General features: G+C 40.5%; 2 protein-coding genes across 6 annotated transcripts in view; one reads left to right on the top strand and one right to left on the bottom strand.

Annotated features, from left to right (window-relative positions):
- Window positions 1–6,517, bottom strand: part of WDR3 (WD repeat domain 3) — a 38,695-nt gene extending 32,178 nt beyond the window's left edge. The window contains exons 1-3 of the mRNA XM_055403673.2: window positions 6,419–6,517; window positions 2,001–2,208; window positions 520–729 (exon numbers count right to left, since the gene is read on the bottom strand). Of these exons, the coding sequence (XP_055259648.2) occupies window positions 520–729; window positions 2,001–2,171 (381 nt within the window). The 5' untranslated portion in view covers window positions 2,172–2,208; window positions 6,419–6,517. The remainder of the gene's footprint in view (window positions 1–519; window positions 730–2,000; window positions 2,209–6,418) is intronic.
- Window positions 6,518–6,592: 75 nt separating this feature from the next.
- GDAP2 (ganglioside induced differentiation associated protein 2) overlaps window positions 6,593–27,011 on the top strand; it is a 169,924-nt gene continuing 149,505 nt past the window's right edge. For 4 of the 5 annotated variants that reach the window (XR_008682857.2, XM_055403676.2, XM_055403678.2 and 1 more), the window contains exons 1-3: window positions 6,593–6,751; window positions 17,955–18,197; window positions 19,819–19,958. Coding sequence is in view for 4 of the 5 variants with exons in the window: in XM_055403676.2 (XP_055259651.2) it covers window positions 18,022–18,197; window positions 19,819–19,958 (316 nt within the window). In the remaining variant the exon portion in view is untranslated. The remainder of the gene's footprint in view (window positions 6,752–17,954; window positions 18,198–19,818; window positions 19,959–27,011) is intronic. The other variant, XM_055403677.2, reaches the window with a different exon arrangement.

Below are 27,011 nucleotides of genomic sequence, written 5' to 3'. Positions count from 1 at the left end.
CAAGAACATGGCTTGTGTCTCTATTCATTCAAGTCTTTGTTACATACTTCAGTAAAGTTTCACAGTATTTTTGTGTCCATTACCTAACACACAATTGTAAATGGAATCATTTACATTCCATTTTCTAACTGATGACTGAGATACAGGAAAGTGAGATATTTTACCAAAATGAATGGCCAAGAAGCATCATTTTGACTCTGCCTTTCCAATATGTTTCATCCACCCACTTGTGTACTGTTTTGGGTAGGCAAATGTACAATGATGTCACATAGTAATTATCATGGACAGCCTCATCTTGTTCCTATATTTTACAGGCTTTAATCAGAGAATCTGACAGGAAACAAAATGGACCACCCAATTCAAATCCATCCTTCTCACTCTATACTACCATTGATACTATTTTGTACACAGAATGCCCACTGTCTTTTCAACCAACAATTTTTGTGAGCAACCTGCTTCAGAATTAGTCCTATGCTCCTTTGCCAGTTCAAAGTCTGGGCACCTAATTCAAGGTCTCACCTTGGATCCAGAAGCCAGCCTGCCTCCGAGCTGATCATACTTCAAGGATGTGATGGCTGCTTTATGTCCATTGAAGGTCACATCTCCTTCTCCACTCAGGAGACTGAAGATTCGGATAGATCCATCCTCATAACCAACAGCTAAGTGCAGCCCATCTGGGGAGGGGCACAAGCAAGTGACTTCATGTTTAAGCCCCTGAAGGATAAGGATCTGAAATAATAAAAATTGAAAATAATGTAGAGGAGTTCAGCATGTCATCAAGGAAAAAGTGTGGGACTAATCAGGCACAGCAAAATTAAAAGCATCAATAATTCCAAATCGCTCTTATGAATAATAATGAAACTGCATTCTGTTTCAAGTTCTTTAATATAAAAACTACTATTTGCACTGGATAATGAAACATTCAAGAAAAGGTAAAGCTATACTACACTATTTCTCCAAAGCTCTACATTAGCATAATACATGCCAAAATTTCCCAGGCAAAGGAATAAATTACTAATTTATAAATCCTTATTCTATGTCAACACCAAATGATTTTCCATAAAGGCTTATAAACACATCCTTGCTTTAACTGAGCCCCATCTCAGAAACCAATGTGCATGGCACTAGACTGCTACAGTGGTTTATCCCCAAGGGACTTTGAGGGACAATAAGTATCAAAGTATTAACCTCTTAGGAGTCTCAAAAAGAGTGGACAAGATCAAAATGCCTGTATTCAGTTTGGCAGAAGTGGTAGGCTTAGGAATTCAGAGTTATACAAAATATCAAAGGCTAGTTTAACAACCCTTTGGCCTCATCTGCCTAAGATTCAGTCAACATATTCCTTATAAATGTCTAATATTCTATAACTGAGCTTCCCTGATGGCTCAGCGGTAAAGAATCTGCCTGCAATGAAGGAGATGCAAGTTCAATCCCTGGGTTGGGAAGATGCCCTAGAGAAGGAAGTGGCAACCCATTCCAGTATTCTTGCCCGGAAACTCCCATGGACAGAGGAGCGTGGCAAGCTACAGGCTATGGAGTCGCAAAAGAGTCAGACACGATTTAGCGACTAAAACAACTATAACAATTCTACAATTAGTTCTGAGGGCAAGTAAACTTGAAAAGTGGAGAACTGGCAGAGAAAAACAATGAATAAAAATGAAAACCAATGCTGGGAATAATGATTACAAATAATTACCCATAAACATCACTACAAAGAAATACCTCAGGGATAAGCTCCTATTTGTGCTTTTCAGAGTTTAGTGTAGAAGAACACAATAGAATCTTTTCCACTGTGTAAGAACACAAAAGAATCTTTTCTATTGTGTTCTATTTCACAATACAATACTTGGCTATCCAGATCTAAAGATTAAAAGAAAACAATTTCTAGAGGCACACACATTAAAAAAAAAAAATCTGTGCATAAGAGAGACCTCTCCCACTTCTGCCTCCACCCTCAATTACCCATAAATCAGTATCAACCCAGATGACTGCTGGCTTACCTTCTCTCCTTTCCTTAAGTCCCAGATGAAAACATGTTCACAGGCTGGTACTGCCACATAGCGTCCTTTTTCACCACGAAGTGTCACGAAGACAATGTTACCTTTCTGGCTGCCAATAAGGCCAAAGACTGCACTGGCAACATAGCGCAGGTACTGCTTGGTGAGTCCCATGTTTTAACATCTGATACCACAAGTGAGGCAGCCGCACCTACAAACAAAGAAGTCTCAGTACTTCAGGCACCTTGGTTCTGCTGAGTTGGTGAACACCAGCTAGTCATCATGTGCTTAAAAGCCTTTGACCCCGTGCCTGCTAAAACCTTCATTTACTCTGAATATACAATTGACATAAAATACCTGAATGGCTTCATTTTTTATTCACGGGTGACTCAACATGTCCTCTCTCATTCCTCAAGTTTCAAATTGGTCACACTGTCATGCCCACCTCACAAATATCTGACAGTGGTTTAGGCTTCAATGCACCTGAACAATTTGCTTCTGCCCCCGAAGTTCAACCACCAAAGATTTTACACTGAGACTGACAGCCTTAGACTGAAAATATTTATCAATGAGCATTTATTGTAAACCTACTAATAATGAGACAGGCACTGATCCAGATGCTCAAGATACGGTGTTGAGCAAAACAAAAATGCCTCATCTCGTGTCACTTATCTTTGAGCACAGCAGCTCTCAAACTCCAGAATGTACCTAAATCACCCAAGTGGTTATGAAAACAGATAGGAGGAGCCTCCTGCACCTCACCTCCCCAGTGTCTATTTCTGATTCAGCAGGTCTAGGGTGGGTGCCAAGATTTTTCAAGTCTGACAAGTTCCCAGGTGATACTGCTGCAGTCCCTCATTTTCAGAAGTACTATAACATGTGTAGGTTGATCCATGATTGCCAAATCAGGACAGCCAACTTCCCTTGGAACAAAAAAATAATACAAATTGCACACTATTTTTGACAGATGCCATTGTTCCTGTGTGTCTGAGTAGGACACGATGTGTGTGCTGCGTGATGGCTGCCCAGTCATATCCGACTCGTTGCAACCCCAGACTGTAGACCGCTAGGCATCTCTGTCCATGGGGATTCTCCAGGCAAGAATACTGAAGTGGACTGCCATGTCCCCCTCCAGGGGATCTTCCCAACCCAAAGATCAAACCCAGGTCTCCCGCAATGCAAGCGGATTCTTTATGGACTGAGCCGCCAGGGAAGCCCGAAATTGCCAAGCCAGACAATACTCCCCTCCATCTGCCTATTGTTTATAGAAAAACTTTAGTTTCCTAAAGTTCCCTGAATTCCAAAGAGCAAATTTAATCAAAAGTGAGAAAATGCAGAAACAAAGAAATTAATCAAGACAAAATATTAATAATATAGCCATTACACAAAATCAAGGACCTTTAGTTTCTTCTCAAGGGTTATACACATGATACTAAGTCATATCCTTGAGCTATTTTTCAGATAGTGATATCCCCACCAGGAGGAAGAAGTTAACTGCATGCTGACCACCAGCACTTACACCCCAAACTGGCTGGACCAGGTTGACGGGCGTTGACTCCCAGTTACCAAGTCCACCAGCTGATTACACATCCCACCTCCTTTCCCTGAAAGCCAATTGTGTGTGTGCACGCGGATGACCTCCTTCCGCACCCCCCACCCCACCCCACCTTCTCCTTGTTTGGGCTGGCAATATAAATGTCGCACTCTCCCTCACCACAACCCCATGTCAGGAGATTGGCTTGAGTGCTCGCAGGTGAGCAGATCCAAGTTTGGTTTGGTAACAACTGAATCAAATTCACTGGAAACACTTGATTATGAAGGAAAAGAGACATCAGGTGAAAGTGATAACAAGCTGACTATTGTATGGAAATATGAAAAGTATTCCCTGAAACACCTGTGCAACTAAAACCCACAATACTAAACAGTTTTCAGAGCTGTTTTTTTGTTGGTGGTAGCGGTTCAGTTTGGTTTAATGCTACAGGGTGTCTCTTTCAGAGTACAACCTCTTGTTTTAGTCTACTTTAACAGGGAAATAGTCAATGCTTTTGCTAATATTCCTCTTCGCTGATATTTTAATGACCACCCACTGGCTTCATTTTTCTTCTAGGAACCGACACAAAGGCAGTTAAAAGTGAAGGAAAGATAATATTAACATGGCAATAATGCTCTTAACCTAGACCATTTGATCAATTCTTTCCCAATTCGTCTTATTCTCCTGGCCCCAGCCGCTTAACTGTAATTGTTTCTTGGTAGTCTTGGCCATCTACCACAGTACTTTCCCTGGAGACTTCATATAGCATGCCTAGGCCCCAGGGACTCCTGCATCTCTATTTCCAGTCTTGCCCACAGACATTAACTACAGAGTCTGAGAACTGATCAGACATCTCCATCCAAGTATCATATTTATAGTATCACATTTAGTATGTATAAAAACAAACCTAACTTGCTTCCTGAACCCTATTCTTTTTTTTTCTGACTCTGTGGCATACAACTCTGTAAGTCATTCAGGTGCAAAACTCTGTAGTAACCTGTGGCTCATTAATAATATTATTGAAGCAGCCAATACTTTAAGAGTGCTTACTATCTGGTAACTAATACATAAAATGTACATAACTGAGTAAACGCGCAGATAATTACATATAGTAGTTGAGTTAATTAAGTGGGTTAATACATGTAAAGTGAAAGTCACAGTTGTGTCCGACTTTTTGTGACCCCATGGACGATACAGTCCACGGAATTCTCCACCAGAATACTGGAGTGGGTTGACTTTCCCGTCTCCAGGGGATCTTCCCAACCCAGGGATCGAACCCAGGTCTCCCTCATTGCGGGTGGATTCTTTACCAGCTAAGCCACAAGAGAAGCCCGAGAAAATCGGAGTGGGTAGCCTATCCCTTCTGCAGGGGATTTACCCAACTCAGGAATCAAATCAGGGTCTCCTGCATTCCAGGCAGATTCTTTACCAACTGAGCAAAGGCTATCAGTTCAGTTACTCAGTCGTGTCCGACTCTTTGCGACCCCATGAATCACAGCATGTCAGGCCTCCCTGTCCATCACCAACTCTCCGAGTTCACTCAAACTCGTTTCCATTGAGTCGGTGATGCCATCCAGCCATCTCATTCTCTGTCATTCCCTTCTCCTCCTGCCCCCAATCCCTCCCATCATCAGAGCCTTTTCCAGTGAGTCAACTCTTCGCATGAGGTGGCCAAAGTACCGTAATTTCAGCTTTAGCATCAGGGAAGCCCTAATACATGTAAAGCACGTTTAAAAGTCCTTCACAAGTACCTTGCACAGTACTATTCTTACCCCATTTTACAGACAAGGAATCTAGGCAGAGAGATGCGAAATAGCTAGCCCAACATCATTCAGTTGGTTTTAAATGCCAAAGCCAGGTTAGAATCTAAACTCCAACAATTTTGGTTAAAATTTTAAAAGTTAAAATTTCTTCTTTTAACCACTAAACTACTTCTCTTTGCCTCTGTCCTCTCTTCAGAAACTTGTTTCTCTGAACTAGGATCCTTTCTCTCTTTCCACTTCTGTTTCAGCTCTTTATCACTGGGTTCCTGCACTAATTTTCTATGTAGCACTCCCACCTCCATGTTTTTCATTCTTTCCTTTTTAAGTCATTAATACTACCCGACTAATCTTTTCAAACACGCTGTTCCTACCCCGAAGCCCTTTAAGGGCCAAACTACAGTTCCCAAGAATTTATCCTACCTATTCCTGCTTACGTCTCGCATAACCTTGTCTGTCAGGCTAGTTGGTTTCCCTCCTTGTCTTGTCACCTTGCCTTCCTTCACACTGTGCTTAGAATAACGTGCGTTCTCCCGTCTACCTAAGTGTTTTCCTCTGAGACCCACTTCCTTCGAGGGTAAAGTCTTTTGTATTGTATCAATACTTCCACGATCTTTCATACAACTTAGTACTGGTCACTTGTGTCTCACATGCATATATTTCTACTCTTTTGGGGGAGAGTTCACAACTTAACCTTTCTCTATGCTCCTACCACCCCTGCTTCCTGACCCACAGTACCCTAAAACATGCGTCTATGATGCGCTGCAAGGCTGGACCGCGGTAACCTGTCAGACGTCCCTAAACCAAGTCTTTAGACAGGAGAGGTTGAGGTGGGGGTTCCGGACACCCACCACGCTGCCAGAGCATCTTTAAGCGAGCCCTGCAGGCGCCGGTCAATTCGCTCTGCATCTCACCGGTGAGCCTCGGGCGTTCGTCCGCGCCCTCCCGGGACGGCGGTGGAGCACTCATAGTAATCCAGGTGCTCCTCCACCCTCAAGACCGGCCCCAAATCCCCCTGCTTCGTCTGCTGCTAGGACCACGAAGGCCTCTGCCGGGACCAAACAAATCCGGAGAGCCGAGCAAAGGCGTTCGACCGCGGCGCTCGACCGCGGCGCGTCTACGGTACCTACCTAGGCCTCCACGCGGCTCGGAGCAGATTAAGCCCGCCCACCGAGCCCACCCCTTCCGGTCCGCTCACGGACCCTCTTCCGCCCGACGTTCCCTTTGCCTTCTGGGGGAAATGACGTCAGAGCCGCGCTCCGATTGGTGAGCGCCAGCCGGGAGCGGAAGGCGGCGTTTCGCGGCTCACGGCTCCTGCTGCTGGTCATTCCAGCCCCTGGGGACTTCGGCTCGTCTTCCCCGCCTGACGCCTGGCGAGGGCTGTCCGGCCATGCAGCTCGGCCGCTTTCCACGAGGAACTTAGCCCGTCGCGCCTGCCGCCCGGATGGAACCGCCGGAATGCTGTGAGAGGCGGGACGGAGGCCGGGAGGAAAGGCGGGGAGGAGCGGGCCGGGGGCGCGGCGGGCGGCGCGCGGGACTTGGCCCCGGCTGTGGGTGCGGGAGGAGAAGGCTGGCTCTCTCCGTTCTCTGCAAAAAAGAGCCTGGTGCTTCTTTTGCTCGGGTTCCTCTCGCCCGAGGCGCTGTCAGGGACAGGGTACCCACCAGAAGATAGAGGGTAGGCAGAGCCGGGCACGAGGAACAGTGCTGCTGTTGCCCTCGGGGAGACGCGCGCCCTGGGGTGCAGATGAAATTGGGCGACCGGGTACCCTGCCGGTTGTAGCCCCAGAGTCGCGTCTGTGTGGTCGCCCGTGTGGACTGGGCGTTCCACGAATCGAGAGCTGCTCGAATCAGGGCTGAGTAGGCACCGAGCCCAGGATGCTGAGTTGTCTGGATCCCCGCAGTCCCTGGAGTGACATTGGTCTGGCTTTCGGTTTCCGCTCCTTGGCCGCAGGAGGGGGAAGTGACCAGCGCTGACTCCTCCTTGCTTGGTAATTGAGGCTTTAGGTGCTCTGTTACCAAGTGGGAATTAGCTTTTCTATCTTGTAGTTGCGTTCGATTTATTCTTGGGCTGCCTAGAAGAGTTCTGATGTCTGTAGCTGTGGAAAATTAAAGTTAACATAGAGCTATATAAAATAAGATTGTCCCTTCACTTACTGTACAGGATAGCTTCAGCTAGCCTAGAAATTAGACTTTTGCCTATATTATCTGATTTTCTTCAGGCGTCTCTTGAGTTTTTAAGACATGATCACCTAGTCTGCCGTATTCAAGAAAATTGCTATAGTAGAGAATGGAAATGATCAGGCTGTAAATAGATGTAAAAATGTAGGTGTTTGAAAGAAGCTTACCGTGGGTTGGATGAATGAGAAGGGAAGTAATTGTAGCAATAGACTGTCATTTCAGTAAGTTTGATGAGGAATGGAGCCTTTAGGTGAACGTATATGGGAACCTGGGCTTCCCAGGTGGCGCTGGTGGTAAAGAACTCGCCCGCCAGTGCAGGAGACTTAGAGATATGGGTTGGATCCCTGGGTGGTGAAGATCCCCTGGAGAAGGAAATGACAACCCACTCCAGTGTTCTTGCCTGGAGAATCCCCATGGTCAGAGGAGCCTGGTGGGCTTCAGTCCATGGGGTCTCAAAGAGGCGGACACGACTGAAGCGACCTAGGAAGGATGGAGGTATGGTTAATATGTCTTAAGGTGATGTGCATTATATTACATACATGAAAATGTGTGTGTTTATATATATGAGAAATAAATGTGCTTCACTAGTCTAGAGTCAGTCTCGATGATACCCTTTGGATTATCTGATTCTAAGAAATCTATTTTACAGTTGTAAATACTGAATAATTTTGTCTATAGACATGGAAATGTCTCTTAGATGTTTAATTTTGCCTCATATACTTTGGGTTCAGTATTCTTGATCTATTAATGTACCTGATGCAGGTTCCTTTGTGAGTTAAAATCTTAAACCATGTTCATTTTTGTATTTGAATGAGTCCTGATTTTCTCTTAAAATTAATGTTATTAAATATTATGGGGAGGGACAACCACAAATAGAAAAAATAATTTCAGTAAAAGTTGTTTTAAGATCAACTATGAATGAGTGCTAAGACAATGCATCTTACAAATTCCCAATACACCACTTCAAGAGCATAAACTTAATTTTCAAAGTTTTAGAATTGCTCAATGTATTAACATTGTAATTGAAACATAGTCAAGTTCTTTGAGTATAAAGTTGGTAGTACTAACTCAGCATTGGAGCTTGTGCTTTTGCTGGTTTTGCATGATGGTGTTAGATTTGACCTGGGTCACTGACACAGCTTAGAAATATTTTTGTTATACTGTATTTATTGTTGACATAATTTGACTGCTTCCATTTGTTCTTTTGTCTAAAAAAGTCACTCTTTCTATTTGCATAGGATGATTCTTAAATATAATAGATTTGGTGTTGGGGTAGGGGTATTGTGCAGAAGTATCTAATGTATCCTTAAATTTTAAATATTGAGATACAAAGACATAAAGAATGGTAAATTTATAATTTATGCAAAAACAGTGAAATAGAGCTGGTAATTAGTGGAGATCAAAAGCTCGGACCAGCAACTCTCTGTACTTTTATACAGGCCTGTCTAATCAATGTAAGCATTTTGAAGAAGACGACGACAGATTTGGAGTTCTTTTCTCTTAAATTATATAGTTTTCTTCTTATTCAGGCAAAATATCGGGTTTTTTTGAGACAGTGATCTAAGATGTTCTGCCTGATTCTGCCTTGTCTTGAACATTAAAAATCTGATCTCTCTAGCCAATCCAGCTATTCTTATAAAGCACTATTTAGAGGACTTCTTAAACTAGAAGATGACAAGATTTTGAGAAAAAAGACAAGCTACACTGTAATAAGAACTATTTATACTCATTACAAATTTGAATTATAAAAGAGACATTGTTAGTTCTCTTTATCCTCATCTAGGCAGGTACTGAAGACAACCCTTAAGATAGTATGGCTAAGGAAGTAGGTCTGAATCTGAAATCTTCTGTTTGTTTTAGGTAAACTTTCAGATTCTGGAACATAAAAGTCTTGCTTCAGGAGCCTTTTTACTAAGGTTTTGTGTTTGCTTATGAACCTATTTAAAATACAGAAATGATCCATTGATTTTCAGTAGAAAGTCCCGCTCTTTAATGCTTTCCAAAATTCTGTATGTGTGTGTGTGTGCTCAGTCGTGTCCTACTCTTTGAGACACTATAGACGGTAGCCCCCCAGGCTCCTCTGTCCATGGAATTTTCCAGGCAAGAATACTACTAGAGTGGATTGTCGTTTCCTACTCCAGGGGATCTTCCTGACCCAGGGATCAAACCCATGTCTCCTGCACTGGCACATGGATTCTTTACCACTGTGCCAGCTGGTACGCCCTCTGAAATTTTGTATACAGCTGTAGATTATTATAGCCTTTCTCTCTTTCCATCACCTGAGCACTCTGTATTCTTTTATCAGTGGGATTATTAATTGAGTCTGGAAAACCCCTCAGATTTATTTCCAGATCAGTGCTTGTATGAGTTCATGTACTCACAGTTTGGTAAAAGGGTGTTTGTCTTTCTCAAAGGGGTCTATGATCCCAAGAATGTTAAGAACCCCCGTTCCTGAAGAATCAGGGATCGGTTTGTCCTGACTAGCTTGGCTTTGCTGCTCCATTTGCTTTATTGCCAAAGTGTGTGTGTTGAGGGAAGGGGGGATTTAAATCTCTTTTTAATGAGAAAAATATGTTTCTATTTAGAGACGGAACTGAAAAAGAATTCAACCTTTTAAATGCCATGACACTTTCACATAATGCCGTTAAACTTTGCCCTACAGCAAGAACTCTGAATATTTCTTACTACTCATTTATACTATGCTGACAAGATGTGGTTGGAGATATAGGAGAACCACCAAAGTGTACTATCAAAGAAGATAATAGAGTTTCAAGGAGGGAATAATAAATAGTAGATGCAACTAAAATTTAATTAAATTAGCTCTGGGACTTGACGTTGGCCGAATTATTGTTGACCTTGAAGAAGCAGGTTTAGTGTTGTTACAAAGATGGAAACAGGACTGCAGTGGGTTAAGTACATGGAGGAAAAGAAAGTAGAGCTGTGAAACAGATTACTCTTAAAAAGTTAAATGGTGAAATGTGGAGTTTGTTGGTATTCTGAAGAAATGGGGTAGGAAAAAAAAATTGGAGTAGGAGACTCAGGGGAAGGAGAGATCAGATGTTGTGAAGGGAAACTCGATGTTATTACCTTCCCTTAGAGGAGATCTAGTCAGGTGCAGTAAAAGGCTTAAGTGAAGGTGATTTGTCAAGCTTAAAAGTGTGAAGTACACTGTAAATCCCTTGCAAGTTGAAAAGAGTGAATGGAGATAGAGACATTTGATTAGTAGAGAAGGTAATTTGAACAATGAATTCTCTTTTCTCAGAGCATCAGGAAAGGAAGGGAGGCAATGATGTAATGGAAATGTCATGGGCTTTATTGTCAGCTGGTCTTCGATCTGGATCTCAAGGTACTACTTGCTAGTTCTGTTACCTTGAGCTGGTAATTGAATCTCTGGTTCTTGAGGCCCTCATTGTAAAATAAGAGTTCTAATACCTACTTTGTGGGATTATTGCAAAGATTTGAAAGCATATTTCTAACAGATCTCATACCTCATGGCTCACCATACCTTCCATAGTGGCCTTCTTTTGTTTATATAGTGTCTTAGGCTTTTTGGTACCTTAAGGCTCCCAGATGTCCTCTTTCTGCTGTCTCTAAAACTCTTCTGCTACTTTTGGTCTCAACTCTCACTTTCTGGAAGAGACATCTTCTGCTTCTTCAGCCTAAAGAGCCTCCCCTTCTTTGTTGTAGCAATATGAATTTATTGCTATGATTGTAAGTTTGTGCGATTTTTGTGAGACTGTCTTTTCCACTAGAGACTCAGCACTTAACAGTGCTTGAATGTATGAATACCTGGGACATAATAGGCAAATAAGCATTTATTACCTCACAGTTTTTATGGGTCAAGAATTCAAAAGTTGCTTAGTCATGTGGCTCTGGCTCAGGGTTTCTCATGAGGTTTGGTCAAGATGTCAGCTGGGGCTGGAGGATGCAAGGTGATTCATTCTTATGTCTGGCAGTTGATGGTGGTTGTTGGCAGGAACTCAGTTTCTCCATGAGCTGCATGAGTGTGTCCCCACATCACGAGAGCTCACTTCCCCAGAACAAGCAGTCCAGATGAGCATGGCGGAAGCCGTAATATCTTTTATGATCCATCCTTGAAAGTCACACACTGTCGTTTTTGCAATATCCAGTTGGGTACATTGGCCAGCCTTATTCATAAGGAAGAGGTCTACACAGGGGCATTCATATCAGAAAGCAGGTATCATTGAAAGACATCTTGAAGGCTGTCTACCATGGATGCTGTGTGGAGTAGCACAGTCATCCAAGAATGACTCAAACAATTTTCTCTCAGTGTTGATGGAGGGCCCAGCTGACACAAGAAAACATGCATTTGTTTTGACAGCAGAGAGAATAATTTCTGATTTTTCTTTCCTTAGTGGCACAGTGGTGATGGACAGGGAGGCCTGGCGTGCTGTGATTCATGGGGTCGGAGAGAGTCGGACATGACTGAGCGACTGAACTGAACTGAGTGGCACAGGAGCAGAATCAGAGAAAACAGATGTTGGGTTGATCTAGGTGTTTTAGGGATTAACAAATCATCACAAGGGCAGACAAATGTGAGTGTATCTTAATTCAGAGTTGGTGTCTGGTTTATCTGGTGCTCATTAGGGAATCTTTGACAGCGTCTTGGTCTTTGCCACATGTGACAACATCTGTATCTCAACAATGGTGCAGGTGATTTTCATATTGACTGAGAAGGTTATAACATGTAGCGTTTATTGTGCCTTGCTTTGTGCCAAGTGGTCTGCTGTGCAATTTTACAGATTATAATCATTTAATCCTCAAAAAGAACTGTCATTCTGACTCTTTTAGAAATAAGAAAACTGGTTCAGAGTCAAGGATAATGTAATTATTAGGTGGTATGTCTTAGACACAAACTCAGGCCTTCTGATAACAGAAGTGTTAGTCAGTCATGTCCAACTCTTTTTGACCCTGTGGACTGTAGCCCACCAGGCTCATCTTTCCATGAAATTCTCTAGACAAGAATACTGGAGTGGGTAGCCATTCCCTTCTCCAAGGGATCTTCCCAGTTCAGTTCAGTTCAGTCGCTCAGTCGTGTCCGACTCTCCGCGACCCCATGAATCACAGCACGCCAGGCCTCCCTGTCCATCACCAACTCCCAGAGTTCACTCAAACTCATGTCCACAGAGTCAGTGATGCCATCCAGCCATCTCATTCTCGGTCGTCCCCTTCTCCTCCCACCCCCAACCTTTCCTAGCATCAGAGTCTTTTCCAGTGGGTCAACTCGTCGCATGAGGTGGCCAAAGTATTGCAGTTTCAGCTTTAGCATCAGTCCTTCCAATGAACACCCAGGATTGATCTCCTTTAGAATGGACTGGTTGGATCTCCTTGCAGTACAAGGGACTCTCAAGAGTCTTCTCCAACACCACAGTTCAAAAGCATCAATTCTTCCGCGATCAGCTTTCTTCACAGTCCAACTCTCACATCTATACATGACCACGGGAAAAACCATAGCCTTGACTAGACGGACCTTGGTTGGCAAAGTAATGTCTCTGCTTTTCAATATACTATCAAGGTTGGTCATAACTTTCCTTCCAAGGAGCAAGCGTCTTTTAATTTCATGGCTGCAGTCAGCATCCACAGTGATTTTGGAGCCCAAAAAAATAAAGTCTGACACTGTTTCCACTGTTTCCCCATCTATTTCCCATGAAGTGATGGGACCAGATGCCATGATCTTTGTTTTCTGAATGTTGAGCTTCAAGCCAACCTTTTCAATCTCCTCTCACTTTCATCAAGAGTCTTTTGAGTTCCTCTTCACTTTCTGCCATAAGGGTGGTGTCATCTGCATATCTGAGGTTATTGATATTTCTCCCGGCAATCTTGATTCCAGCTTGTGCTTCTTCCAGCCCAGCGTTCCTCATGATGTACTCTGCATATAAGTTAAATAAGCAGGGTGACAATATACAGCCTTGAGGTACTCCTTTTCCTATTTGGAACCAGTCTGTTGTTCCATGTCCAGTTCTGACTGTTGCTTCCTGACCTGCATACAGGTTTCTCAAGAGACAGGTCAGGTGGTCTGGTATTCCCATCTCTTTCAGAATGTTCCACAGTTTATTGTGATCCACACAGTCAAAGGCTTTGGCATAGTCAATGAAGCAGAAATAGATGGTTTTCTGGAATCTCTTGCTTTCTCCATGATCCAGCGGATGTTGGCAATTTGATCTCTGGTGCCTCTGCCTTTTCTAAAACCTGCTTGAACATCTGGGAGTTCATGGTTCACATATTGCTGAAGCCTGGCTTGGAGAATTTTGAGCATGACTTGACTAGCGTGTGAGATGAGTGCAATTGTGCGGTAGTTTGAGCATTCTTTGGCATTGCCTTTCTTTGGGATTGGAATGAAGACTGACCTTTTCCAGTCCTGTGGCCACTGCTGAGTTTTCCAAATTTGCTGGCATGTTGAGTGCAGCACTTTCACAGCATCATCTTTCAAGATTTGAAATAGCTCAGCTGGAATTCCATCACCTCCACTAGCTTTGTTTGTAGTGATGCTTTCTAAGGCCCACTTGACTTCACATTGCAAGATGTCTGGCTCTAGGTCAGTGATCACGTTATCGTGAAGATCTTTTTTGTACAGTTCTTCTGTGTATTCTTGCCTCCTCTTCTTAATATCTTCTGCTTCTGTTAGGTACATACCATTTCTGTCCTTTATTGAGCCCATCTTTGCATGAAATGTTCCCTTGGAATCTCTAATTTTCTTGAAAAGATCTCTTGTTTTTCCTATTCTGTTGTTTTCCTCTATTTCTTTGCATTGATCACTGAGGAAGTCTTTCTTATCTTTCCTTGCTATTCTTTGGAACTCTGCATTCAGACGCTTATATCTTTCCTTTTCTCCTTTGCTTTTCGCTTCTCTTATTTTCACAGCTATTTGTAAGGCCTCCTCAGACAGCTCTTTCGCTTTTTTGCATTTCTTTTCCATGGGGATGGTCTTGGTCCCTGTCTCCTGTACAATGTCATGAACCTCCGTCCAGAGTTCATCAGGCACTCTATCTATCAGATCTAGTCCCTTAAATCTATTTCTTACTTCCATTGTATGATCATAAGGGATTTGATTGAGGTCATATCTGAATGGTCTAGTGGTTTTCCCTACTTCCTTCAATTTAAGTCTGAATTTGGCAATAAGGAGTTCATGATCTGACCCACAGTCAGCTCCTGGTCTTGTTTTTCCCAGCCAGGGATCAAACCCAGGTCTCCCGCATTGCAGGCAGATTCTTTACCATCTGAGCCACTAGGGAAGCCCAGAGCCCAAGCTTTTACCAACCTACTTCTACCTCAAAGTGCAATTTCATGTGGAAATTTTTACCTTAAAATACTAAATAAACTGGATTCAAAACTATATTGTATATACCTATCATAGAAAAAGGAACTACATGAGGTTTTGAAAGTTTTTTCTCCCCTTTTTGGTATTTTTCAAGTGAGTATTACTTAGAATTGGAGAAAAAAGTTATTTTAAAGTAAGTGGTTTTGTCCTGTAATTTGACATGCAAGTTTGCAAAATGAAAGTAAATTTTTAATGGATTTTTTAATAGTTTGGCTAAGTTTCAGCATGAGTCAGTCACCAAAAATCTGGATAATTTTTGGAAAGTGTGAATTTCTACAGAGTGTCTTTGCATTGAACTCAAGGCAGTTCAGCCATAGACGGTGAATGTAGCCTCCACCTTTCCTCTATTCAGTTGTCCAGTTCCAGGCTGATACTTGTGAACAGATCAACAGGACTTGTGGTTGCCTCTAGTTTCCTCTGGAGTAGGCAGTGGCAACCTACCCAGTATTCCTTCCTGGAAAATGCCATGTACAGAGGAGCCTGGCAGGCTACCGTCCATGGGGCTGCAAAGAGTTGGACATGACTGAACACACACATACAAACACACATTCTAGTTTCAAAGGCTGATTGGACAGGACAGAACATCAACTTATAGATAGAATTTGTTTATTTCAAAATAACATCAAAGCAGTATTTAATAACAAATGAGAATAATCTTCTGATCAGATGGTAAAGAATCTGCCTGCAATGCGGGAGACCTGGGGTCAGCCCCTGAATCAGGAAGATGTACTAGAGAAGGGAGTGGCTACCCACTCCAGTATTCTTGCCTGGAGAGTCCCCATGGACAGAGAACCCTATGGCAGGCTACAGTCCATGGGGTTGCAAAGAGTCGCACACAGCTGAGCGACAGACACTTTCACTCCTTTCATAATCCACAAGACCTTTCTGAGATTGTTATATAAATGAGCACATTTCCTCCCACACAGTGTTGGTGCAGGAATTAGAATATTGTACCAGATCTGTAGTTCATTCCAATTAGTATCCCATGTCTCTCAGCAAGAAACACCAAGAAATTAGGTATAGAAGGGCATGCTTGTTTTCCCTGACTCTTAACAAACATTAGGATCATACAGAAAAACTTCTCAGGAAGTTCACACACCAGCTGTCATTCCCTATTAATCTGTCTGCTCTCCTGTATGTACAATGTTACCAGCAATCTTTCACTTACCATATGCACTAATTTCTAGTCCTATTCCTCCATCTTTCAGTAGCATTTAACTCTGGATGATCCTTCTTGAGCATTCCATCTAAAGTTTTCTTCACTTAGCTTCTATGTTACCACACTTTTCCAGATTTTCCTTCCATTCTTATCAGTCCTTTTCTATCTCTCTCTCTTTTTTTTTCACTTTTCTTCTTTTCCAACCTTCAAATTTTGCCTTAGGCCTGAGTCCTAGGATCTTTTTTTATTTGCATTCTCTGTCTCTGTGGTCTTGCCCTGTTCCCATAGGTTTAAGTAGCACCTATATGCTGAGACCTCCCATTTTACAAATTTAACCTGATTTCTTCTTTGAGCTCTAGCCTCAGGTAACCAATTGCATGTCTGATACAAATACATGAGCATATAATGGGCATTTCAAACCTAACACATGCAGAAACGTAAGGGAACAAAGACCTTGATTATTACTCCACCTGCAACCTACTCCAGTCTTCCCTTTCTCTGTGAATAGCATTACCATCTATTTGACTGCTCAAGCAGGATATCGAAGAGTAATCTGTGTTCTTTCCCTCACCCCTCAGGTGCATCTGGAAGGTCTTGTTGACCCTGTCTTCAAAATTCATCCAGTTCTAACCTATCCTCACCACCTTCGTCACCATCTCACCTGGATTACTCCACTTGTTTTCTCCCGGTCGCTGCATTTACTCTTGCCCCCACTCCGTTTCACTGTAGCTCGAGTAATCTTTTCAAATGTTATTTATATTAAGTCATTACCTTTATAGGGATCTTCTAATAGCTTCCCCTTACTTGTGTTAAGATCTAAACCTCTTATCATGACTTACAGACTGATTCATCTGACATTCCCTTGCTCACCAAGTTCATCACCTGCTACTCATTATCTAGCTCATTCTACTCTAACCAGACCAGCCTCCACACTCTTCCTGGAACAGAGTACCTTTCCTCCTGCCCTTTTGGTCTTTGTACTTGCTATTGCCTTGGTCTGGCACACCCACCTAGAGCTTTACGTGGCTTGCTCTCTCACTTTATTTAGCCCTCTGCTCAAATACCACCTTTTCCTCATACTTATTGCCTCCAGCCATTCTGTTAGATACCTGCTTGCCTGCTTGTTTTTCATGTCCTTTCAAGGAAGCATCAGCTCTGTAAGGGACTGCTTAGCAGGGACTGCTCTATCTTATTCACCGGTGTGTCCCCAGTGACTTAAACAATGCTTGACACCTAACAGATTCTTCCAGAGTTTTATTGAATGAGTGAATCTACCATTTTACTGAAAAAGCTGTTTGACTTATTGGCAAATGAAGTATCCTTTTCTCATGTTGAATTTCCCATGTGCTCTCTGTGGTACTTGACGCTGCGTGTCTTCCCGTCACTCTTCTTTTTTAATTTCTCCATTTCTGTACAGCCAACCTCCTACCACATCATGTCTTATACCCTATCTTCTCTAAATCATCAGATCCTGTTAAAAGGCCTCCTTCGTATGTTGCCTCACAAATCTATGCTTTCCTCTCCCCCTCCTTCTCTACTTAGTTCAGACCTTTGTTACCTCTTACTCCCTGATTGCGGTAACCTCCCTGCTTCTCACTCTCCTCCTTAGACTGAACTCTTTAAGTTGTACATATTATTTGTCTTTGTATCTCTTGCAACATCTAACACTCCCCTCACCCTACCAGTAACAGACACTTAGAGTGAATAGTCCTGTGTTTCTGGAAAGTAGAACTGGTGGGCCGTGTGATTATTTAAATGACTAATTCTTTGAAAATAATTTATGTTTAAATAATCTCTCTTTCTTTCTGTTTTTAAAAAAGCCATAGTAATTCATTGTTGAAAATTTGATCTTTTATTGGACTATATAAGTGACTATAATCACACAATATCCTATTGGAGCATTTCACAGTAGAGTTTTGTTTTTTGCTCTAATAGAAGTAAAGTAGTATTTATGCTTCTCTATTAAAATGATTCTTTCTTTTCTCTTAAGCTGAAGTCTCCAGTGAATATTGAATTGCTGAGAAATTTGGGAAAAGACAAGCTCAAGTTTCCATTCCATGGATCCCTTGGGTGCACCTTCCCAGTTTGTGGATGTGGATACACTGCCAAGTTGGGGCAACTCTTGTGAAGATCAATTAGACGCTTCTGAGATTGCAGCTGAAACATACCAGGAAGAGACTATTAGATCACCTTTTCTCTATAATAAGGATATCAATGGAAAAGTGGTTCTTTGGTAATTCCTTGTTTAAATCATATTGTGATATAATACTCTCATAATTTCTTCTAAATTCTTTTTTTCATAATTTTTCTAAACTCCTTTTGTAAAACCTCTCATTATTGAAATATTACTTTTCATGTACATTTACAGCTTTATAGAGACATAAGTGATATACAGTAAACTTCACTTAAAGTGTACAGTTTTGACATGCATACACACCTGTGAACTGGTCATCAGAATCAAGATAGTGAATATATTTATCACTCCCAAAAGTTTTTTGTGTATCTCTTGGTAATCCCTTTCTCCTGCTCCTCCCTGCTTCTACATCCCCAAGCAACCATTCATCTTTGTGTCACTATAGATTAGTTTGAATTTTCTAGAAATGGAATCACGTGCTTTTTTTAGTCTGGCCTCTTTCATTCAGAATAATTATTTGGGAATTGAGCTATATTGTTGCATGTATTGGTAGTAGTAGTACACTTCTGTTTATAAAAAACTGTTTTTTAAAAAAGCTTCATTGAGATGGAATTCATATATCATGCATGCATGCTCAGTCACTTCAGTCGTGTCCGACTCTTTGCAATCCTATGGACTATAGTCCACCAGGCTCTTCTGTTGATGGGATTTTCCAGGCAAGAATACTGGAGTGGGTTGCCATGCCCTCCCCCAGGGGATCTTCCCAACCCAGGGATCGAACTCACATCTCCTGCATCTCCTGCATTGCAGGTACATTCTTTACCCACCGAGCCAGCTGGGAAGCCCCGATTCATATATTATACAATTCACTAATTTAGATTGTACAAGTCAGTGGTTTTCAGTAATTCACAAAGTTGTACAACCATCACCATTGGACAGTTTTCATCAACCCAAAGTCCTGTACCCTTTAGCTGTCACTCCCTGTCTTATATACATCTCTTAAGAAAGAAGCAAAAGAATGGCATAATGGTTTGTGAGTTTCAAGGTTTTAGCACTTGTATTCAAGAACTGATATGGTATATTAGCCTTTCTGAGTCAGGAACAACTTTTTTACTATTGCTCAATTTTGTGAGCTAGTAAATAAATGTACTCACCCCCAACTCTCTGCTCCAGTCAACCACTAATCTACCTTTTTATCTCTAGATTTGCCTATTCTGGACATTTAATATAAATGGAATCAATTGTGATATAGCATAATGTTCTTAAGATTCATCTATGTTGTAATATGAATCAGTAACTTTTCCTTTTTATGGCCAAATAATATTCCATTGCTCGGGTATACCACATTTAGTTTATCAGTTCATTAGTTGATGGACACTTGGGTTGTTTCGCCTTTTTGGCTATTATGAATAACGTTGCTATGTTTAAACTCTTTAAAAACTACCTACTTTCAGCTCTGTAAGACTTCTGTTACAATGTAACAGGCATATGGAAGAAGCTAAGGAATGATATGATAGTTTTATGGGTTTCACAGTTGTAGCACTTTTCATTCAGGATCTATCTGAGATGCCTTATTAGCCTTTCTGAATTAGGAATAACTTTTTACTATTGCTTAAGTTTGTGAACTGGTGAAACCAATGTTGTGAAGGCAGTGAAGACAAAATGTTTTGAAAGAATCAGAAACTAACGTTCTTCCCTACACTTGCTCTTGTTTCCTCAGGAAAGGAGATGTGGCATTACTGAACTGTACAGCTATTGTGAATACCAGCAATGAAAGTCTTACGGATAAGAATCCTGTGTCAGAAAGTATCTTCATGCTTGCAGGGCCTGATTTGAAGGAGGATCTTCAGAAACTTAGAGGTAAGTGAACTTTCTTAGGTCTGTTAGTGCTTAGGAAGCATATATTTTGATGTTTGAAGAAGCATAGTTTTCATTCTAAGTAGATGTAGCTCTTTTGTTGTTGTTAAATTATAGCCTCTGATAAACCCACAATGTGTTAGAAACTGAATGCTGAGGCTTTTACTCAGTAAAACTCTGTCGTGTCACGTCCTGAATTTTAAAATGACAGTTGTCATAGCTGGTTAGATCTTTGGTTACATTTTTTTGGCTGTATGTTGTCTTGCACTGATAAGCCTTATAAAACAACTATGCTTTGTCTAAACTAAAGCTTTTTTATTGAGTTTTGATATTGATAGAGAAATTTTTATATAACTCCTGGATATAAGAGTGTTGCACTTCTGCAATGAAATTGAATTACTGGCTAAAAACCAAAGTGCATTTTAAGAGCAAATACATTCTGGGTTAATTCTGTACTTGCTGTTTTTGTTTGTTTGTTTTAACCAGAATGTTATTCTTCTGGGAATATTTCTTTGGAATTGGAAACAGGAGGAAGTTTGTTTAATTTATTTGCATTTATTTTCTTAATTTGCCAACCTGGCAGCTTTTTGTTATTGTTATTTGAGTGCAAAGAGAATATTGTGAAATTTAGTCATCCCATTTTATAAAAAAATATTTATGAAATAAAGCAATTTTTCTTAAAATGTAAACAACAAATCCCTTCTATATAAAAGTCTTCATTTCTTAGACCACTGCCATTTAACACTGACTATTGGTTTCTAACCTAATAAAGATATTAGAATTTGAACAGGAATATTTATAATGTTGACCATGAAAGAAGGGATAGAGAGAGAAGAGTTGGATTATCTGATCAAGAAACTAAACTTTGTGAGGGGAGAAGTGGGGGAAAAGCCCTCGATTTAACTAAAAGCATGATGCCAAAAAACATGTAGAATTTACAAAACATATTAGGGATAAAACTGAGAAGTTCTTTGTAAAGAGTAACAGAAACTGGTCTGGAAAAATTCCTGATGGCCTCTCTGTGTGTGTATGTATGTGTGTATTCTCACTTACACCTTAAATCTGGACTTACAACTTTTAAAAAAATAAAATAATGAAATTTACAAAATAAAAACTCAGTTTTTTAAATTTATTTATTTTTTATTGGAGGCTAATTATTTTACAATATTATATTGGTTGGTTTTGCCATACATTGACATGAATCCGCCTCGGGTGTACATGAGTTCCCCCTCCTGAACCCCCCTCCCACCTCCCTCCTCCCTTTATCCTCCCTCTGGGTCATCCCCACACACCAGCCCCGAGCATCCTGTAACATGCATCAACCCTGAACTGGTGATTCGTTTCACATATGACAATATACATGTTTCAATGCCATTCTCCCAAATCATCCCACCCTCGCCCTCTCCCACAGAGTCCCAAAGACTGTTCTATACATCTGTGTCTCTTTTGCTGTCTCGTATACAGGGTTATCATTTGCATCTTTCTAAATTCCATATATAAGTGTTAGTATACTGTATTGGTGTTTTTCTTTCTGGCTTACTTCACTCTGTATAATAGGCTCCAGTTTCATCCACCTCATTAGAACTGATTCAAATATATTCTTTTTAATAGCTGAATAATACTCCATTGTGTATTTGTACCAAAGCTTTCTTATCCATTCGTCTGCAGATGGACATCTAGGTTGCTTCCATGTCCTGGCTATTATAAACAGTGCTGCAATGAACATTGGAGTACATGTGTCTCTTTCAATTCTGGTTTCCTTGGTGTGTATGCCCAGGAGTGCGATTGCTGAATCATATGGCAGTTCTATTTCTAGTTTTTTGAGGAATCTCCACACTGTTCTCCATAGTGGCTATACTAGTTTGCATTCCCACCAACAGTGTAAGAGGGTTCCCTTCTCTCCACACCCTCTCCAGCATTTATTGCATGTAGACTTTTGGATAGCAGCCATTCTGACTGGTGTGAAATGGTATCTCATTGTGGTTTTGATTTGCATCTCTCTGATTATGAGGGATGTTGAGCATTTTTTCATGTGTTTGTTAGCCATCTTCATGTCTTCTTTGGAGAAATGTCTGTTTAGTTCTTTGGCCCATTTTTTGATTGGGTCGTTTATTTTTCTGGAATTGAGCTGCAGGAGCTGCTTGTATATTTTGGAGATTAATCCTTTATCAGTTGCTTCATTTGCTATTATTTTCTCCCATTCTGAAGGCTGTCTTTTCACCTTGCTTATAGTTTCCTTTGTTATGCAGAAGCTTTTGATTTTAATTACGTCCCATTTGTTTATTTTTTGCTTTTATTTCCAATATTCTGGGAGGTGGGTCTTGGAGGATCCTGCTGTGATTTATGTCAGAGAGTGTTTTGCCTACGTTCTCCTCTAGGAGTAAAAACTCAATTTTTAGCAGCATATCTTTGGAGAGTCTTCAAACTGGAGTTCATATTATAACTCTGTCCTTGACTAACTATGTGACTTAAGAGCAGTTACTTTGCCTCTGAGCCTCAGTTTCCTTATCTCTAAAAGGGGGATGATGATAGTAGTCCCTGATAATAACCTCTACCTCAGTTCCTGACACATAAGGAGAGCTCAGTGAATATTTGAAAATGGAAAAAATTATTATTGTGAAGAATAAATTATGTAATGGATATTAAGTGCTGGGCACATCCTAAGTGTTCAGAATTATATGTAGTGCTAGCTACAGTTCTCAGTTGTATTGCTTAATGAATCAGTGCCAACCTGGAGAAGGATTATCAGTGATGCACTGAAGGGCTGAATGCTTAAGTTTGTCCTCTTTTTAACATTTTTAATAACAACTTAGTAATTGATTACAAAGTATGACTTAACCAAATCTATAGATGATAAAAATGGTGAGAGGAGTAACAGAGGAGAGACGTTAGGTTATAGACTAAAGATTCTTAAATATCTGAACTGACTGGAAGTATGAGCCCAAAAATGGAAAAATTGACAGGGATGAATATAAAAGTATTGCAGTAAGTTTAAAACGTTAATTCCCCAAGTTCAGAATGGGAAAGCTCAATCTAACAGCTTTTCTTAGGTGAGAATTTGCTATCTCAGTAAAATGGCACTATCATCAACCACTGCATTTTTCATGCAAAAATCTTTAGGGTTAACACTTTGCTCTTTCTTTTTCCCCACACGTCTGTCATTAAGCCCTAAGTCAATCTCAAATCTCTGTGTTATCACTGCCTTCATCCTAGCCTGTACTGCCATCGTACCCGTCTGGATTATAGTCATTGCCTTCCTCCCAACTGGTCTCCCTACATCCATTCTTTTCTTAAATCTGTTTTCCATATACAGGAAGTATTTTCTTTTTAAATTGTAAATCCCTTCTTATTGCTCCCCTGCTTCAAACCATTTAGTGGTCTCTCATTACACTTAAAATCCTGCTTGTACTGGTCTCCAGGGGCTTGCAAGATCTCACTCACTCACTTCCAGATCCCATTTTACCTTCCTCAGTGTGCTTGAACTAAACTGATCTCCTGTTGCCTTGTCATCCAGCTCCTTTTCAATTTTGCATGTATTATTGTTCTCTCTTAATTCTTAACTCTTATTCTTAAGTCTTTGCTTACATCTCTTCCTCAAAGCACTATTTTCTTTTACTTCAGAATTGATCATTCTACCCATGGTATATGCTTCCAGCCTGCAGTACTTCCCTTGGAGCTCTTAATTATAATTCTACAAATTGTTTATGTAATGATTATGTCCCCATTAAACTTTGAACTCCATGAGGACAGGAGCTGCATGTCTTACTGTCCTCTGTGTTCCAATACCGAGAACAGTAAAGGCATCCTTTCAGTAGCTAATAAATAAATGAATAGACATTCCCTGGGATTTTAACTTATGAGACTCAGAGGTGATAATGTATCATTTCTACGGGAAACACTAACAGTACCAGATGCATCATTTTATAACATCACAAGGGAAGGTTTGTTATCAGCTTAAAATAGACAGTTAAATCTATAAGATGTTTGATGTAATCCTCATGATAACTACAAAGAAAAAACCTATGATAGATACACAAAAGGTAATGATAGAAACACAAAAGATAAAGAGAACAAAATCAAAGCATGCTAGTTAAAAAAACGCTATAGTAAGAGAAGACTAAAGGATAAAGGACTGAAAAAACCATGAAACAGTTAACAAAATGACAATAACTACCTATTAATTATTTTAAATGCAGAAGGACTAAATTCTCCAACTAAAAGACAGAGTAGCTGAAGGATTAAAAAAAAAAAATTCTGACAATATGCTCTTTACAAGAGATTTACTTTAGCTTTAATGACATATACAGGCTGAAAGTGAAGAGACTAAAAATAGATAATCCATGCAAATGGAAACCAAGAGAGAGTAGGAGTGGCTATACTTATATTGGATAAAATAGACTTTCTGTCAGAGTTGGTCAGAAGAGACAGGGGTCACTATATGGTGGTAAAGGGATCAACTCATCAAGAGGATATAACAGTTGTAAATATGTATGCACCCAGCATTGAAGCACCTATGTATCGAAGAGAAATGTTAATAGAACTGAATGGAGAAATAAGACAGCAATACAGTAATAATTGAGGACATCAGTACCCTACTTTTAACACTGGATAGATCATCCAGACAGAAAACTAGTAAGGAGACAGCAGGCCTGAGTAACACTATGGTCCAAGTGAACTTAACAGACGTGTACAGAAAATACCAGAGTACACCTTCTTCTCAAGCATACATGGGCGTTCTCTTAGGTCGATCATATTGGGCCACAAAGCAAATCTTGCCAAAGTTAAGAAGGCTGAAATCATGCAAAGATCTTTCCTGACCACAATGGTGTGAAACTCAAAATCAATAAATAACAAAAGGAAAATGAAAAAAAATCCCAGGTATGTGGAAAATAAGCACCATATTTCTGAAAAACCATTGGATCAAAAGGAAAATCAGAAAGCTAGCTTGAGAAAATAAAACATGCCAAACTTATGGGATGTTAAAAAAAATTTTTAAACCCAATTATAAGAGAAATTTATAGCTATAAATGGCTACATTAAGAGAAGAGAAGAAGCTGAATGGTTCTATGAAGACCTACAAGACCTTTTAGAACTAACACCCCAAAAAGATGTCCTTTTCATTACAGGGGACTGGAATGCAAAAGTAGGAAGTCAACAGGCAAATTTGGCCTTGGAATATAGAATGAAGCAGGGCAAAGGCTAATAGAGTTTTGCCAAGAGACTGCACTGGTCATAGCAAACACCCTCTTCCAACAACACAAGACTCTACACATGGACATCACCAAATGATCAACACCAAAATCATATTCTTTGCAGCTGAAGATGGAGGAGCTCTATACAGTCAGCAAAAACAAGACCAGGAGCTGACTGTGGCTCAGATCATGAACTCCTTATTGTCAAATTCAGTCCTTTGGAGTGCAAAGAGATCCAACCAGTCCGTCATAAAGGAGATCAGTCCTGGGTGTTCGTTGGAAGGACTGATGTTGAAGCTGAAACTCCAAAACTTTGGCCACCTGATGCAACGAGCTGACTCATTGGAAAAGACCCTGATGCTGGGAAAGATTGAGGGCAGGAGGAGAAGGGGACGACAGAGGATGAGATGGTTGGATGGCATCACCGACTCAACAGACATGAGTTTGGGTAAACTCCGGCAGTTGGCAGTGGACAGGGAGGCCTGGTGTGCTGCAGTTCATGGGGTCGCAAAGATTCAGACACGACTGAGTGACTGAGCTGAACTGAAGAGAAGAGAACAATCTCAAACAGCCTAATTTTAAGCCTCAAGGAATTAGAAAAAAAGAAAGATCAGTCTAAACCTATAATTACCAAAGGGGGAAGGAAATAAATATTAAAGCAGAAGTAGAAAATAAACAGTTGAAAAAAACAATAAAGAGTTGATTTAAAACTAAAAAAATTTAAAAAAGGAGAAATGTTTATCCAGACTAGCTAAAGAGGGGAAAAGGACTCAAACAAAATTCTAAATGCAAGTGGAGATATTACAGCTAACACTGTAGAAAGACAAAGGATTATGAGACTATTATTAACAGTTATTTGTCAACATACTGGATAGCCTAGAAAAAACAACTTCCTTGTGAACATGCAATCTACCAAGACTAAACAATGATGCAATAGAAAATCTGAATGGATGAAAAGAGTACGGAGTTTAAATCAGCAATCAAAACCTCCCAATAAAGATTACCCATGACCTGGTGGCTTCCCTGGTGAATTATAGCATATATATACATATAGAGAAGAATTAATTTAAATTATTTTCAAACTCGGTCAAAAAGTTGAGGAGTGCATACTTCCAAACTTGTTTTACAAGGCCCGAAAACAAAGCCAGACAAGAAACTACAAGTAAAGAAAAATACAGGCCTGTATCCCTGATAAGTATAGATATAAAAACTCTCAACAAGATAGTAGAAAACCAAACACAGCAGCAGTTTAATTGTTTCATCTTTTCAACAGATGAAGAAAAAGCATTTGGCAAAATTCAGCACCTCTTTCATGATAAAAATTCTCAAAATATTTGATGTAGAGGAAACATACCTCAACATAGCCAGAACAGTTAGACAAGAAAATGAAACAAAAGGCATCCAAATCCAAAAGAAGTAAAAATGTTACTGTAATATTGTTAATATCCACTCAAAGCCATCTGTAGGTTCAGTACAATCCCTATCCAAACTCCCTTGGTTTTTTTCACAGAAATAGATAAAATAATTCTGAAATCTTACGGGACTACAAATGACTCCAAATAGCCAAAGAAATCTTAAGAAAGAAGAGCAAAAGTTGAGGCAACAGACTTCCTGATTTCAAACTATGCTACAAAGCTGTAATAATAAAACCAGTAGCATCACTTGACTTTCTCTGATGTAGTCCTTCATTTTTGTGAGTAAACCCACCATAAGATTTGTGAGGAAGGTGAAAGGGGGAAAAACTATTGAGATCTTACTTCTGCCTTCAAACTTAATTGGTAGTTTGGGTGGAAATAAAATTCTAGGTTAGAAATCATTTTCCAAACTTTTGAAGGCATTGCTCCATTGTTCTCTGTTTTCATTA

Source organism: Moschus berezovskii, chromosome 4, assembly GCF_049115385.1.
Source record: "Moschus berezovskii isolate FMDL1 chromosome 4, NW_MosBer_1.0, whole genome shotgun sequence".
Taxonomy (NCBI): Eukaryota; Metazoa; Chordata; class Mammalia; order Artiodactyla; family Moschidae; genus Moschus; species Moschus berezovskii.
The sequence above is the reverse complement of the archived record's forward strand: the minus strand, read 5'-3'. Positions and strand labels throughout refer to the sequence as shown.